Source organism: Mastomys coucha, unplaced genomic scaffold (assembly GCF_008632895.1).
Source record: "Mastomys coucha isolate ucsf_1 unplaced genomic scaffold, UCSF_Mcou_1 pScaffold4, whole genome shotgun sequence".
Classification (NCBI taxonomy): Eukaryota; Metazoa; Chordata; class Mammalia; order Rodentia; family Muridae; genus Mastomys; species Mastomys coucha.
Genome location: NW_022196910.1, coordinates 20,482,359 through 20,498,652, shown reverse-complemented (window position 1 = coordinate 20,498,652; position 16,294 = coordinate 20,482,359). Strand labels below are relative to the sequence as shown.

Sequence of the window (16,294 nt, the reverse complement as noted above, 5' to 3'; positions counted from 1 at the left end):
TCTAGTGCTACCTGCCCTTGCTAAATCTGACTGGAGTCTGTCCTTCCTGTGATCCTGGTTGTGTCAGAGAACACATGTTCTTAACTACTGAGCCATCTAGGTTCATTTATCTATTTAATTACAGTAACACCCCCCCAGAAAGAGATATACAGTTAGTTGCCAATTGGTTTTTACATAGATGTTTTTTAATATCTTATTCAGTTATTGAGTATAGTAGGTTTATTGTTTCCATTCTTCAGAGTAGAAGAAATGAGATAAGGTAAATCATACAGTAATTCTTAAAGCTACAATTAGAAAGTGACCCATAAGTCTGCTGACATCTCATTGCCCAAAGTGGCATGGCCATAGTGGGTACAAGCCAAGGAAGCACACGGTGTGGACGAGTCATGAACACAGTCTTGAAGGTGGAAGCAGAATATCTGAGAAGAGGGCACACAAGGTCAAGGTGTGTGTGTGTGTGTGTGTGTGTGTGTGTGTGTGTGTGTGTGTGTGTGTGTGTGTGTGTGTGTGTGTGTATGTGTGTGTGTGTGTGTGTGTAAGAGAGCTTGAGAAAGAGACAGAGACACACAGACAGACAGAGACAGAGAGGGGGAGAGAGAGAGTGCTTTAAGGAAGAGGAAGTATCAATAGTCAAATAGTCAGAGAGGTTATAAGATTAGCATGACCTGTGTCTTTCATTTGGCAATCTAGTGGTCATTGTTACTGGTTTTTTTTTTTCCTGTCCTAGCTTTGCCTTGTTCTGGTTGTTTCCAGCATCCCATACCAGCCGTCTTCTTGGAAACTGCCCCTCCCTTCAAGTCTCACATCTCATTTCTTAAAGGAGGCTTGCCCTGACCGTACCATCTGAAACTACTGCTCCTAATTTCTTTACTCAGCAAAAGTCTCATAGAGCACATCTCACTGCAAGTCAGAGCTCATGCTTTAGGATTTGAGTTGCATTTATTGGTTGCTAGGCTCCATTAATAAATGCAAGCTCTAGGAAGGCAGGGATCTTTGTTGTGGTCACTGACATAACTAGAATGCCATCAGCAGTGCCTACTGTGTAGTGGGGATTTAGTATCTGTTGAGTGGGTGACCTTGTGACTGAGGAAATGATGAAGAGGACAGTGGGAATCTTTGTGTTGTGGTGGGTAGCAGGGCTGAGTTGCATCTGCAGGGATTCAGTCTGGAGTAATTGCTCTTTAGAAAGCATGGGGCTGGGGGCAGGGCTTGTGCTCACCTTGCAAATGTTTTACTACCTTCTGGCCTTCCATCTCATTCTATAGGTGTCTTTATACTTGAAGAAGTGTGTTCACATATTAAATGGAAAGAACCATCAAAGGAGAAGAGCCTTGCAACAGAAGAGAATGGTGAAGCTAGGACCTTGAGGCAGAGACTGGGGTGCAGACTGGACAGTGGGGTGTTCCTTCTGCTAAGGTGGAAAGGAAGGGTGAAAAATTAGGCTCCATGCAGTAATATTTGTAAGGCTGAAAGGTGAAGGCATTCTTATTGGGTAGCAGGGACTCTCTCAGTGATTCTGCTTTAGAGCACAGCTGAGGTTGCTAAGATCAGAGATTTCAGGAGCAGACACAGGAAAGAGGAAAGTGGGAAAGAAGGGAAATGTTTGCAAAGCATTGTTGAGGTGAGAGGATGCTGCTGGTGACTGCCTCAATGGGTTTTCTGAGATGATCATTTCCTCAGAGTCCAGGCTCACTTGAAGCATCATCTTCTAGTCACATATGGTGCTCCCATCAAGGATATGAGTCTTCCTTTCTTAGATTTGTCTACAAACTTTGGGTGATGGAGTATGTCCCCTTGTAGGATCCTTACTCAAATACAACTACTATCATGCTCTCCATTCTATAAAGAATGGAATGTCTAAGGTTATGAGAAAATGTGCCAACCATATTTGTAATCAAATGATGACTCCCATCAAAGCAGGGAAGAAGAGCATACTGGGAAAATCATAGCCCCGTGCACCAGCAGATGTTAATTGGTGATGGATGTGGTCTGTCTGAAAGCATGCTTGTTGCCTATTACTAAACTGTACTTATGTAGGCAGTTGGGGGTGGGGTGGGTAAATGGGGGGAAGGAAAGGCAAGTGAAGTCAGCATACAGTGTCCCTTTGATTTGCAACAATGTTGAAAGTATGCACTGTGTAGGCTGTGTGTGAGCTGTGATTAGAACAGGAATGTCTGAGGAAGTGAAAATTTGAAAGTATTACATGGCAATGGTAACACTGAGCTGGAACTCTATATAGAGTCTTTAATTTTTATGGCTTTTAGGAGGTAGATACTATTGTGATCATATTACAGACAAGAAAATGAAACATTACCAGTAAGCAGAGGGACCTTTTAATTCAAACCCTAGTCTGGCTAAGTGTACCCATCCATGATTGTTCTGCCAGGCTATCAAGCCTGTTTAGCAGTGTGTGCTTTAGGCTACTGTCATCTCTAAATACACAGCACTCAAGAAATAAATTGGTATTTTTTTGGTGATCATATAAGGTAAGTACTCTATTCTAAATTATTGAGGTGGTATGGTAATTCCACCACAACAACACACTCACAGGTTTTATATTGAGCTATTCCAAGCTTGGCTTCTGACTTAAATCTTGTTAAAAGAATCTGAGACCCTAGAAGCATCTTTGATCTGTGCTTTTGGGTTTCAGATGCTGTTCTAAGTATCCTGAACACAGCTCATTAATGTGGTTATAACTATGCTGGGTCTATGAAATGCTTATAATTTTTCTTTTATAAGGCAAAGTTTACTCGTGATAGGTTCCACATCAGATCACTGCTTCTTCTAGGACCACAGAATTTCTTTTGGCATAAAAACATTTGGTAGTAATACTTTTAATTCTTCACAACAAATATTGTGATGCCCCAGAGCCTAGAAACATTTGGTGTTCTCATTATTTAACAGCATCCTATTCTCCCTTCAACTGTTTAATAATGCATGTGTAATTTGGTATAATCGCAGCAGGATTTGAAGAAGTGAGACTAACTTGTTTTATAGGTTACTCTTGGGTGGGTGAGTAGCTTGCTTGCTCATTAAATTCCATCTGGGAGATAACCTTAGATGTGGCTTTTTTTGAAACTTTTTTTTTTTTTTTTACATTCTGTCCATGGCCTCTATCTTGAGTCTTGATCTGATTTGACATTTTAAGTTTGCTGATAGGGCTAGTGAGTCCTTGGGTGTGTTGTAATTTTCAGCCTTTGGCAGCTATGTTTTATTAATGTCTCCGGGCACGGGGATGGATAGGATCAAGTATGTAGAAGGCCGACTTCACCTTCCTCTTGAGGTTCTTTCTTTGGTAGACCCAACACTCAGGTATGATTAGCATTTCCTTTCTACTTGGATATAGTGAAATGCAATAATACCCAACCGCCTACTCTCCTCTTCCTCCCTTTCCCTGTCAAGCTATTGAAATACTATTAAGGACTTTCAAATACTTTCTGGAGTGATCTGTGGAAAATTTCAGAGGGCAGTCCCCTTGAGAGAGACCCATGGGGATGAGCCTGGAACTCGTGATGTTTTCTTTCTGCTTCGATTGTTGTATCTCATGGAAACAGAGACAACTACACCACCCCCACTCCTACCACCACCAGAACCCTAATTAGGTTACAAGGGAAAAGGTGTGCTAAGGCTCTTAAAAAAAAAAAGGAAATGGAAATGAAAAAGAAAGCGAAACAGTTTAGGAAAAATACAAAGAGTACTCAGTTGTCAGTAGAGGTTGAATAAGGACAGATGACCAGCAGGGCGAGCTTATTCAGACTGCTAGTTTAGTTACACTTTGAGGATTGAGCCTGTCAGTTGTATGAGAGCCAGTTCCATGTTCTGTTCAGTTGTATTTCTTCAGCGCCTGACATGATGCCCAGTATGCATGTGTTCCATATACACAGTCATGTGACACTTCATGACTATGGGACACACTATGAGAACGCTGGGCAGTTTCATTGGTGTGCCAACAATAAACAAAGACACCTAATATCATTAGGTGATATAAGCTGGTGAGACTTCCATCTTGTTGAACAGAGTTGCAATGTGCTCCAAGCCTTCATTTTAAAAATGTGTACGTAGCTGTAGTGATGTGAGTCTCCCTGCATCAAATGCTCATTTCAAAACGGATACTTTCTCAGACTCTTGACACAAAACTTAAAGCAGTAGCCCTCTGAGGTAAATGATCTAAACTAAATGTAATGGATACTTAAAGCTAAGCTCAGAGAGAGTAACTCTCTCTTATTATTTTATTTTAAACATTAAAATATTACATTATTTCCCCTCCCTCCAACACCTTCTCTGTCCCCCTCTATTAAGCTTATGATCTCTCTCTTTTTAAAAAGTTATTATTACACACACATATATAAATGAATAAATATATAAGTACAACCTATTGAGGCATTTAGTATTTCTTGTATGTATTATAAATTCTTAGGGCTGACAACTGGTATTGAATAACCAACTGGGGAGTGGTTAGCCCTGGAGAAGACTCAGGTGCCCTGTCTCAATAGTTGCTAATTTTCTGTAGCTCTTCATCTAAGCATGGGACCCATGCATTTGGGATGTTAACTGGTGGTGGAATTGTCTAGGTCTTGTTTAGGCAGCTGTACTGTTGATATTTCAGGGATGCGTTTCTGACCAATATGTGAAAGCTTTCAGACGTCTCTTGGCTTGTTGTTATGGGCCAAATGTTTCTGTCTGTTCAACATTCATGTGCTGAAATTCCAATCCTAATGTGATATTAGAGGCGGGGCCTTTAGGAGATGAGGTCATGAGGTCACGAGGGTGGAGTCCTCATGAGTGGGATTGTGTCCTTTGAAGGAAGCACAGGAGAGCATGCCAGGTCTCTTTTGTGACTCGATAGGGACACCCTTTGAAGGTAGCTGTCAGCAATCAGAAGAGAGTGCCCTCACTGGGACCTGAGCATGTTGGCAGCCTGGTCTAAGACTTCCAGCCTTCACATCTGTTGCTGTTCATTTCTTTTGCTTATAAGTCATGCAGTCTATGGTAATTCGTTATAGCAGCCAGAACTGACTGAGGGATTTGCTTACCTTCTTTCTCTGATCTCAGTCTCCAAGCAGAAGATAAAACTAGAAGCTAATGACTTCTTGCAAGATAAAGAGCAAAACATCAGCAATCTACAGACTTGATGATGTTGTAGCTAAAGATAGGAGTGTGGGAGATTTTGTATGAGGAATACAGAGTGTGCTTTGCTGAGAATACAGAAGTGGGAGACTGAGGCAAGATCATTGAGATTATCCCACAGAAGAGATAAAACACACCCAAGCCATACAGTTTTGAAGACCTGCAGTCATTAACTTGTGAACAGAATTCTTTGAACACATATGTAGCAGATAGCAGTCACTAGGGGTAAAGTAGTGACAAAATGGTCAAAGCCTTTGTCTTCAACGCACCTCACGCAAGTGCAGACATCCAAAGAGCAAGTAAGACACAGTATGCCAGAATGCAACAGTGATTTGAAGATAGTCTAGGAGGAGAAATGCTTTGTAAGCAGGAGGATGGAAGATTCTCACTGAGAAGTTGATAACTAAGCAATAATCTAGAGGAGTTTAGAACTGAAGACATACAATATCAGAGAGAAGAATATTCTAGAGCAGTGGTTCTTAATCTTCCTATTACTGTAATTCTTTAACACAGTTTCTCATGTTATGGTGACCCCCAAGCATAAAATTACTTTTATTGCTAGTTTATAACTGTAATATTTGCTAGTGTTATGCATCTTAATGTAAATACCTGATATGTAGTATATCTAATATGTATCCCCTGTGAAAAGGGGTTCCCACCCATAGGCTGAAAACCATTATTTTAGACAAAAGTGAGGCAATTGTGTTAAGCCTGTGGACTGGAAGCATGAGTGATGGATGAAACAGTAAAGGGTAGAAATAGTAGGAGGCAGGCAGAGCAGTCTGGGAGTCAGTTCCCATATGGTTGTTCTAAGAATTATAGTGTTTTCTGAAGGTGATAGAGAGAACAGAATGGTTTGGATCAACAAGTGACACAAGAAGAGTTTACATTTTAAAAGGAATCATCTAGAAACTGTGTTGGAGGTGTATAGTAGGCATAGCTGGGGTATAAGGTGCAGGCAATTTGTAAGGCAATTGTTTTAATTTCAAAGGAAGTAACAGGCCCTCATCATAGTGGAAGTGGAAAGGAGTCCCTGAGAGATGGTGGGATTTGAGGGGTGTTCTGAAGGGTGGTGAGTCTATCACTTGTTGTGGAGTTGGTTTGGCACCCGAAAGGAGAAGAGTTAAAGATGGCTCTAGCTTTTGGTTGAACATCTATAAAGCTGAAGCCATTCTCTACTAAGATAGGAAAGACTGGAAGGAGTAGATGCTTTGAGTATATGCGTGTGCATGTTCGTGAACATCATGTCAAACATATTGGGGTTGAATTTTTCTCTTATACTCACAGCAATGTGGACCTTTAGATAGATAAGTGAGGGTTTTAGGAGGAATTGGGGCCAGATATAAAAATTTGGGATCCACTAGAACATTGCTATTTAAACACAAGACCAAGGGTGACTTTTTCGGGGAGAGTATAAAGTAAGAAGGGAAGAAAGACATCTGAGAATGATACCTGGGGTCCCAAGGCCAAGACGTTGGGTTGAGAGAGCCAAAAGAATCAATACGAGTGATCCTTTGGGTTGAAGATGGACTTTGTTCTAAAGAGGAGACATCATTGGGCTGAGATCATGAGGGGATGGGTAGCAATGAGTGCAGGCAACTGTCTTTTGAGGTGGGACTTTGGTATAAAATGAAACAGAGAAATAGGATGATAGCCTGGTTGAAAATGAGTCAACAGAGAGAGCATTTTCATTTTTAAAGATGAGAGAAATAACAGCAAGAATGCTGTTGGGAATGATTTCACAGAGGGGGAGAGAATGGATGCCTTGAAGGAGGAGGGAATTGAGACTCTCTAGAGTGAGGGCCTCCATGGGCAGATAGGCACTGGTTGCAGGGACTGGTTTAGTATTTTCCAAATCTCTCTGGCTTCCTTTGATTCCTCATTTTCCATGGAACGGGAAGGCATCATACACCTTTACTTCCAGCAGCTCTTCCTGGTAGCCACGTCACAAACCTCAGTCAAGTGAAATAACACAGTGCTCATGTTGTAGGAGAAAGTTTCTCAGCCACTGCGCCTCTCTGTGCTATGCCTACATGTACCTAACCTTTGTAAGATGTGCATTGTATGTGTGAATCCTGCTGAGAAGCACGTCCCTGACTCTCCAATACAGAAAATAAAGGCAACTCCTTTAATGAAGGCTTTAGCACTGGGGTGAACCCTTTTGTTAACAGGATAGCCAAGTCTGCTCACTGTGTCTTGAACTCCACACCATTCCTACTGTCTGTCTGTCCTTACCCTGGCTCAAAATATTTCTGTGTCCTCAGGACCACTTTCTTGAATTCGAGTATGATGCTGATCTGCCAGGTCCCTCGATGCTTTATTGTGAACTAAGGGTAATAATGTCCAATATCTCTTGTGGTTGTTTTTAGGATTCAACCAATCATAGTAATTTATTAGACTTCAGGCTTGAGAGATATCAGCGTACCTTTTCCTGCCTCTGTTTATTTCTGTCTTCTTTACTTACTTTAGTTTATCATTTAATCAAATTCTCTTTACAAATGAGACATTGATTCTCATGTGTTGGAGAGCCTTGTCTAGAAGGCTAGAAGAGGTGGTCTTTAAGGATGAGGTTCCATCCTTTAACCTCTTAGTGTTCTGTTAATTAGGAAGTGTCTACATTACCAAAACCTTAACATTTAAATGGACGTTTTACTTGCTCGGCTTACTGAAGAATTAAATCCTTAGGCATTCAATTTGGAATCCTGTAAGTCCACTCTCCACTAGCTCTCATCTGTGTGCAGCCCATCTGAATCCCAGTTCAATTCCTGGACCACTCTCACTGGCCAGAGACCTAGAGCATCTCTTACAAGGGCTCCCCTCCCTGTCTCATATCAGAGCACCTGATTAACTCCCATCAGGCTATCATGGCCTCAGCTGCTTTTCCTTTCTCAGGGCCTGCCTTTTTCTTCCCTTCTGAGATCAGCTGCCAGTCTCCAAGATTTTTTTTTTCCTGCTTTCGTCTGTTTCCCAAGGCACCTGGGCTTTGAAGAGGCTGTTGAAAAAGAGTAGATTATTTCATTTTTTATGAAAAAGTAGGAGGCTTCATAGGGAAAATTGGCAAGATCTAAAGTTATTTGCATTTCATAAGAATAAAAAATTTTAAAACTTTGAAATACGCTAAGAGAAAATTCATCTACATGTCAAATGCCTGCTAGAGATTGAGGCTTTTGAATTCAGCAACTTTGAGAATGGGCCAAGGTCTCTGAGTTAGAAATGGCTGGTGAATCTATGGCTTAGTATAGCTCTCATCCCTTGGTGATGTTCTCCTCTATTTCAGAGCATAAACTAGCGAAACAGCTTGTCTCTGTGCCCCTGGATGTGAACGACACTTTGAGATGCTTCAGAGAGACCCTGGAAAAGTCCAAATATCACAACAGATCGGTTCGACACAGTAGAAAGCTGCTTTCTTTATTTCTTGCACAGACACAAGGTAAAGGTTCATTCTTTGTCCCTTGATCTGTACTTACATTGGATATCATTCTGCTGAGTGTTCCACACTCATAATCCACTTTTCCCAACATGCTTCTCCCCTGGCAGGCATTTTCCATCTCCACCTCCTCTCTTTCACACACACACACACACACACACACACACACACACACACACACACAAACACACACACACACACACACACACTTTATTCCAACCAGACTCTGAACTGCTTTTAAACTTTCTGCTTAACAAACCAACTTCCTGGACTAGAGTATTCATAAAGGAAAATAGTGTCTACTAAAGGTTTGATACCATGCCTCAGAATTCTTGGAGCTTTCTTTGCAGGTGTAGAGCTATTATTTTCCTTCAGGAGATGATTGAATCATAACCAAGTTAAGAAGAACTATATTGAGAATTTTGGCTTCTTTTAAAAAACACAGAAATGGGAATATGTTTTCATTTTAATCCCAGGTGTGGGATATGGGGTTGCTTCACAGCAGCTGACTATGATTTGCCTCATGCTCTAGCAGAGGCATGATCTTGCCAGCTGGAAATAGTTTCTGTGATTGTGTGACATTTGGAATTCTGGGGACTCTTCAGAGGGTGTATAAATGCTATGGTCACAAGAGGCAGGGAGGGAAGGTTGTTGGTTTGTAGGTTGGTTATTGGTTGCTGCTAGTGGTGGTTTGTTAAGTAGTTGTTTGCAAAGAAGAGGAAATTAGATATCCTGACAGTGAAGATCAAACTTGCCCCAAAGAACTTGATGCCCAACAAGCAGGAAGTAGTCAAACAATAATTGACCCCTTTCTCCTCTGTCTGCTTTTCTCTCCTATCCAGTGTTAGGAGGTTGAAAGTGTGGAAGTAAAGGGGTGGAGAATGGTGGAAGAGAGAAGAACCCACAAAGTAGTAAAAGATGATTACACAGAGCCTTTTACCAGATGCTGGTTGTCAGCCTCAAAGAAATAGATTCACTTTAGAATAAACATCCATAAAATGTCTTTTACAAGGACTGGGGAGAAAGAAAGAATGGTGGAATGTACGTGGCATGGAGGCCAGAGTGAGACTTTGGAGGGGAGAAAGCAGGTCAGCTAATGGAAAAAGGGAGGTCAGGTGACTATGGACAAGTGGGTGCTGGGGAGACAGTTCAGCAGGTAAAGTGTTTGTCATACAAGTGTGAGGACCAAATTCATGCTGGTAACACCAAAGTTGAGCAAGTGGCTCCTGGTGCTCAGTGGCCAGCCAGCCTCCTCAATTAGTATGCTAAATTAATTGTCCATATTTACAGCCTCCAATTGCTAAATATATTTTTGATGCATAAACGTGAGTTACAAAATCAGAGACAACTCGTTAGAACCGTTGTCCCAGCTCACCCTGCAGCTCAATGGATACTGAGACATTCTTAGTAGTTTATACCTAGTGCTCAGGCTGTTGACATCAGCGTCTACCACAGCTTCTCCCTAGGCTCCTTATGCTGCTTTCCTGGCTCATTTTCTCCCTGTGTTCTCTGATCTTCTAACAAGATAGGTTTTCCCCATTCCTTTCTTCCTGCTTCAGGTCAGAGCTCCATACATGTTGCTTCTCTCCAAGAGGCTTCTTTCTGTCCCAAAGGTGAACTAGAAACTTAACGATGGCAAAGTATTTTTTTTTTTCTTTTAATGAAAGCAGATTCAAACTTTCTCCAGTCTGCAGAGGAAAGCAGAATATTAGCTCGGCCTTAGCCTTGCCGGCTGTTCCTCTTTACTGCTGTATCCTGTCTGTCTGTTCTTCCGTAGTGCCATAGCCAGCCTGGCAGCCCCTCTGTAGTGATTTTCCTGCAACATGAAGGTACAGAGCCCATCCACAGCTGCAGACTTCAGACTTCATGCTGGACCCCCAGGGCTAAGAAAACTTCATCTGTCTGCCCATAGAAATGTTCATTCGAAACTCCCATCCTTCCCTGACATTTCCTCTACCTTTCTGTCTTCCCTTTCTTCCCTTTTAACATTTTCCTTTTCCCCCCCATTCCTGTAGATGAAAGAGGAGGGATAAATAACTCAAAAGTTACTTCTGGGAAGGTGGAGTTTTGCCTGGGAACAGAAGAGATGCATATGCCAATACCTCCCGATCTTTCTCAAGAAAACTTCCGAGTTTTTAGCTCGGTGGAGAAAAGCAAACTTCCCTCCTCACAGCTGGGGCTGGTCATTTCTTCCTACTACCAAACTATTGGTAAGGCTATCCCTTTACGAGTTGTCAGTCTGACCTTCAATGTTAACGTGAGATTGCATCTGGTTCTGATACATTACCTTTAAGAGTAGAGTGAGGGCTGTAGGGACGAGATGGGTCAGCCAGTAAGAGTACATGTTGTGCAAGGGCAGAGGCCTTTGTTCAATCCCCCCATCTAAAGGTGGAAGGAGAGAACCACAAAGTTATCTTCTGCCCTTAACATGGATGCTATGCTATGGGATGTGCTCACCTGCAGGTACCTCTCTCTCTTTCTCTCCCTCTCCATCTCCCTCCCACACTCCCTCCCTCTTTCATACACAGATACACAAATACACAAACACTAATAACAAATGAATTAAAAAATTAATAATGATGAAAGAACTCGAATGCATCCTAGCCATTTAGGCTATGCTAGAACATTCTAAAGACAGAAGCTGCCTCCAGCCTCCTGCTATGACTCACCTGGCTATTATTCTTGGCCTCTGCAAGGGTCTAGGCCACTCTTCTGGCCATGTTCTTGTCTTGGTGGAACTGAGAGATTCTTCTAAGGATGATGACAGTGCCAAGTACTTCTGTTCTGTTTCAGATGATCTTACTCTTCTCTCAGATGTAGCTTTTTCACAAATCCAATTGTGCATCCTTCACCCATATTGTATGATGACCTCTAGTGACACCCCTCCCCACTGCTACAGACATTGTATAATACTCCTTTTACTTTTTAAAGTAAAACCTGCAATTCATATGTTCTTTGTGATATGTAATTTCTGAAAGTTCATTATAGAGCTTTAAAGATAAAATAAGGGTGAACACAGAACAATTCTGTAGCTAGATCTCATGGTTTAATCTATAAATGTGAGAGTACATGTGCTCCCATCCCATCTGAGGGGTCTCCATGATGACAGGAGTAGATTGACACAGGTGTGCTGTATCGGGTAATTAAGTTCTAGCAGCACTGCGAGTTTGGGTCTCAACAAAACCAAGCACCACAGTGGCTATATTTCTGAGAAATTCAGGGCAGTTTGAAATCAAACAAGAATACTTTAAAAAATAAACCCTTATAAAACAAAGTTAGATATCAGACTTCACAAACAGGGGTTTCACTTTCTTTGGTCACTGCGGGGCAAGTTTCTGAAAGACATCCTGCATCTCAGGCCATGTTCCTGCTGATGCTCCTTTGTGACAGAGCAGAGAACCCCTGCCTGAGGTCTCAGAAATGCCCTCTAGGATCTAGTGCTGTGACCATAGGAAAGTACTGCCACATCTGTTCTGGCTAGACAGCCCTAATTATACATGCATTTATTAGAAAGCTGATACAGTACTCTCCCTACCCTCTCCCTCAACTCCATTTTCGTAAAAGGAAAAATCTGATCTATTGGAATCTTGTCAGACCTCTGCTGAAAACCACCTCCTTGGACCTTTCTGTTCATTACAGTGCAATCTCCATCTCTCCAAGTGGCAATCAGGGGCCTCTAGACTTTAGGCACTACTTCCTCTTGAGGCTCCCAGTCCACCCTCTTTAGAAAACCAAATTCCAGCCTCATTCTTACATCTCTGGCCTCCCCCACCCCCCAACTTCCCATAAGTCTCCTTGACCACCTCTGCCTTCCTGGCTTCACTCTGTAATTCTGGGGGCATTAGACTCAATCTCAAATCCCTCAGTGTTCAAACAGAGTCCGGTTTGCTCTCTCTCTGGGTATATATAGCGTGTGGCATTTGAAAACACTATTAGCTTGAGTTCTCCACCACCCCTCCCCGCGTGCCCCCCCGCAGTCTTCACAGTTAAGAAATAATGCAATTGAAGAATATTCTTGCAAGCATAAAGGGAATATTTTTCTTCGATCTGACAGTTGTTCTTTTACTTGATTAACAATACAGATGTTCTCCAAGCCAGCAAGCAAAGGAGCCTTAAAGTTCAGGCACTGCATTCCCTTGGAAGCCTCCTCATCTTTGCGGATAAGAAAAGGTACTGTCCCAGAAGTTAGTAAAAGCACACGCTTTTGTTTGTTTGATTAAAAAAAAAATTAGGAAAAACCTTTTTTCCACAACGTGAGTTCTACCATAGAACGGCATCACTCTACTTCATTCATCACGTGACCTGAGACCTGAGGCCATCACAAGGAACAATCGCTTTAGTTTCATCTTCTGACATTTGCATTGGTCTTCTTCACTTTTCCTCTAGGAAGGCTGGTTTGATTCCTGTCCTCTACCCCCAGGATGTCCCACTCAGTGCTCTCATCTCTTGTCTTAGGGCTGCTTTTAAATGTTGGAGCCAAGCTCTTGACGACATCTTCAAAAAACCAGATGTACTGCACAACTGGGAAGAATTTGGCACCTCTCTCCCCAGTGCCACCAGCAGCTCCTCACCTCCTGGTTTCAAAGACTACAGTGAAGAATTTCTATTGAAATTTGGCATCTGGGGGTGTTTGCAAGGGGCAATGATCTCAGCAAAGATAGCACAGTGAGTGTGAGTCAGAGGCGAGCCTTGCCCCAGTCCCTGGCCGCCTTTGCTTCTCGTGCATTTATATCCCTCTACAGGATGATGCAATTTTATCTTGTGATATTTTTATTTATGACTGTCCTCCGGTGACATTTCTCTGGTCCCAGGAGATGCGTTCCTCCTAGGCACAGACCTGAGGTGCCAGGTGCGAGTATGGCGTTGGCCTTCAGTAGTACTTGAGTGACAGAGCAATGAGCACTGGAATCATTGGTATGGGGGCAAGAGTATAGCATTTAGGCTGGCTACTCAGGTGGATTTTGAGAGCATCCAGGAACACCGTGTCCTCAGTGGGTGGCTTCAGTGCCCTCCCTCATCTGTAGACTGTGGTGGTGAGACTCACGAGACACCCAGAGTGCAAGCTTGCTTGGTTTGCTACAACAGCAGCAGAGGTGGCACCCTCAAGCTACAGAAATTTGTCATGTTACAGTGTTAGAGACTGGATGCTGAAGAGTGACACGGGGCTGATGCCTTCCTGAGACCTCCCCTGTGGCTTGGAGGTGTCACTTTCCTTTGCTCCTCACATGGCTTTCACTCTGGATCTGTCTGTATTTTAAATCTCTTCTTACAAAAACCCACAAATCAGGTGGGATGAGAGTCCATCCCTGACCTGTTAAATCATTCCCACTTGAGCGTCTCCCTAGTGTGCTTATGCTCTGAGGTCACCGGGAATCCTAACACAGCGAGCTTCCCTGCTTATGACATAGTAGCATTTGTTCCCTGCTGCTGTTGTAACAAAACACATTTTGTTGCTTTCTGGTGCTAAGGATTAACCCAGTATTCCTCACATGCTAGGTGAGCACTGACCACTGAGCTACAGCCCCAGCCTAAGCTCACGTTTATTATCTTTACACTTAGGAAGTTCAGGAATCTTAAAGTCAAGGCATTGTGGGGTAACAGCTCTTCTGAAAACTCCAGGGCAGAGGCTGTTGTCTGGACCTTTCCCGTTTTAGGAGCCTCTGATGTCCTGTGGTTTACAGACCTACCTTTAAGCTTTATGATCAACAGTCTACTAATAGCTTACTCTTTTTTTACCTTTCCTCTCTTTTCTACACTCCAGCCCTCTCTGACCTTTACTTACATCCTTGTATTTCTTTGTGCTCCTTGGTCCTTCCAGTTCTTCTATTACAAGTATCATCCTGTTTATACTGGACCTGCCAAGACAATTGCAGATATTTACCTCACTTCAAGGTCTTTAATACAACTGCATCTGCATAGTCTCTTTTGCCAAAAATGGTAATATTTTCCCAAGTTCTTGGGGTTATGGTACACATGTCTCTCTGGCCATGAGTCAGCTTTCTACACGTGTTTATCACAATGCTTTTGTGCACCATTAACAACTCACACAACAACTGTAGGAAATTCCAAAAGTTCAGAGTAGAAGAGGCATCTTTTCTGCTGTCACTTCTTTTGTCTACCTTCAGAGTGTGATGAAGAAAACTACACTGTATTCTGAGCTATGTAGCATATTAAATGGCAAAACTTCTTCTGGCTTTCACAAAATTGCTGCTTTTGGAAGTAGAGAAATAATAAGTTTTCCTAACAGTATTTAATGTTCCCATCTACTAATTTTGACTTTGTATCCCTGGGAAGGAACTTGTCCTCAGACTGAAAGCCAAACAGATACATACACACACTCAAACACATGTACACATGAACACAGAGAGCTGACCTGTGACTTGGTAGAGTTCAGTGTGAGACCTACAAATTGAGAATGGAGGATCGGCACAAGGGAAGGAACAGTCATTGCTGAGGGCACCTCAGCTTGGATTCTCAGAAATTACCTCCCAGTGATTCCAAACCAGAAAGCTGTCCCCAGCTGCAAGTGAGACTTCCAGGGGAGACATGGGTCCATAGGGGCTTTACTGGTCTCATGCTCTCAGGGCAGAGGCTATGCTTGAGTGCAGAGTCCCACCTCTGACACCCACACAGAAGAACTCACTAGAGCTGAGCCAGCCGCCTAGTTTTATTTACCTAAGTAAGATTTAAGAGAAGACAATTTGATTTATAGCTGCAAAGGCAGGTTGCAAGAGTCACATAAAGGAAATGCAAACTGGTCCAAGGGACCTAACACAAGACAATCATAGTGGAAAGATGTGATTTTCATTTTGGTTGGAATGGCTTAATGTTATCAGCAGCAACATACCATATGGCCACAGCCTTCAGGGGCAATTATTCAACTATATTCATGGAAAACCTTCTCATTCTGCTGCTTCTTAAAATTTATTTTTGGCTAAAAATTTGCATTTCTAGGCATTTGCCTAGTAGAATTAATAAGATACACACTTAAAGTTTAACTTACAACATTTACCTTAGCCTTTGAAGAAAAAAATAAGCTGAGACTAAGTTTTTTTTTATGTATGAATATCTACACAATAAATCACTATAGTTCTTTAAATAATCATAGAGTTTATTAAATCCATAAGTAAATCCACAAGTAGAAAAGTGGCTTATATGATATATTCATATATAGAGTACCTATGTTATAATTTTAATCTTAATATGAAGAAGCCTTTGTCTCTTTGTATATAACTATAAGAGAAAAAGTCTAGGAAAATCAAAACATTGCCAGTGGTATGACTTGGGGTAAGTTTTCATTTTCTTCTCTACCTTTTTTTAAGTTTTATTGCATATATTCCCCTTCTGAGTCCCAGACATAGCTCCAAATATATTCATATAAAAACTTTGGAATGTTGTCTACTAATTGGTTTTTCTTACTATTCTTTAGGTTTATTAAAACTGCGAATGTTAAGGAAAGAGTCAACTGTTGTATATTGTCGGCGTTGCTTTTTCAGGTAATAGTTTATGTATTTTCTTTTTTATTATTATTTTGGAGTGATGTTAGTAAACAGATGTGGTTCATCCAGTGCATAAAAATTGCAGATAAGGAGGTAGCGTGAGCTATGTTCATCTCTCCTCTATGGGCAGCATTTGGCTGGTGCCACCCTCCTCATTAGCATAGAATGGTCCCTTTTCAGTCTCTTTCCTTCTCTAATGGGTAGAGTTTTACACATAGGGAAACTTCATTTCCTATGCTCA

At 41.9% G+C, this 16,294-nt stretch overlaps 1 protein-coding gene across 8 annotated transcripts in view; it reads left to right on the top strand.

Annotated features, from left to right (window-relative positions):
* The window catches only part of Cfap54 (cilia and flagella associated protein 54), a 302,779-nt gene that overhangs the window by 140,243 nt on the left and 146,242 nt on the right, over positions 1 to 16,294 (top strand). For 7 of the 8 annotated variants that reach the window (XR_004112709.1, XM_031349079.1, XM_031349081.1 and 4 more), the window contains 5 exons: positions 8,405 to 8,557; positions 10,570 to 10,764; positions 12,637 to 12,724; positions 13,010 to 13,219; positions 15,984 to 16,050. Coding sequence is in view for 7 of the 8 variants with exons in the window: in XM_031349079.1 (XP_031204939.1) it covers positions 8,405 to 8,557; positions 10,570 to 10,764; positions 12,637 to 12,724; positions 13,010 to 13,219; positions 15,984 to 16,050 (713 nt within the window). In the remaining variant the exon portion in view is untranslated. The remainder of the gene's footprint in view (positions 1 to 8,404; positions 8,558 to 10,569; positions 10,765 to 12,636; positions 12,725 to 13,009; positions 13,220 to 15,983; positions 16,051 to 16,294) is intronic. The other variant, XM_031349084.1, reaches the window with a different exon arrangement.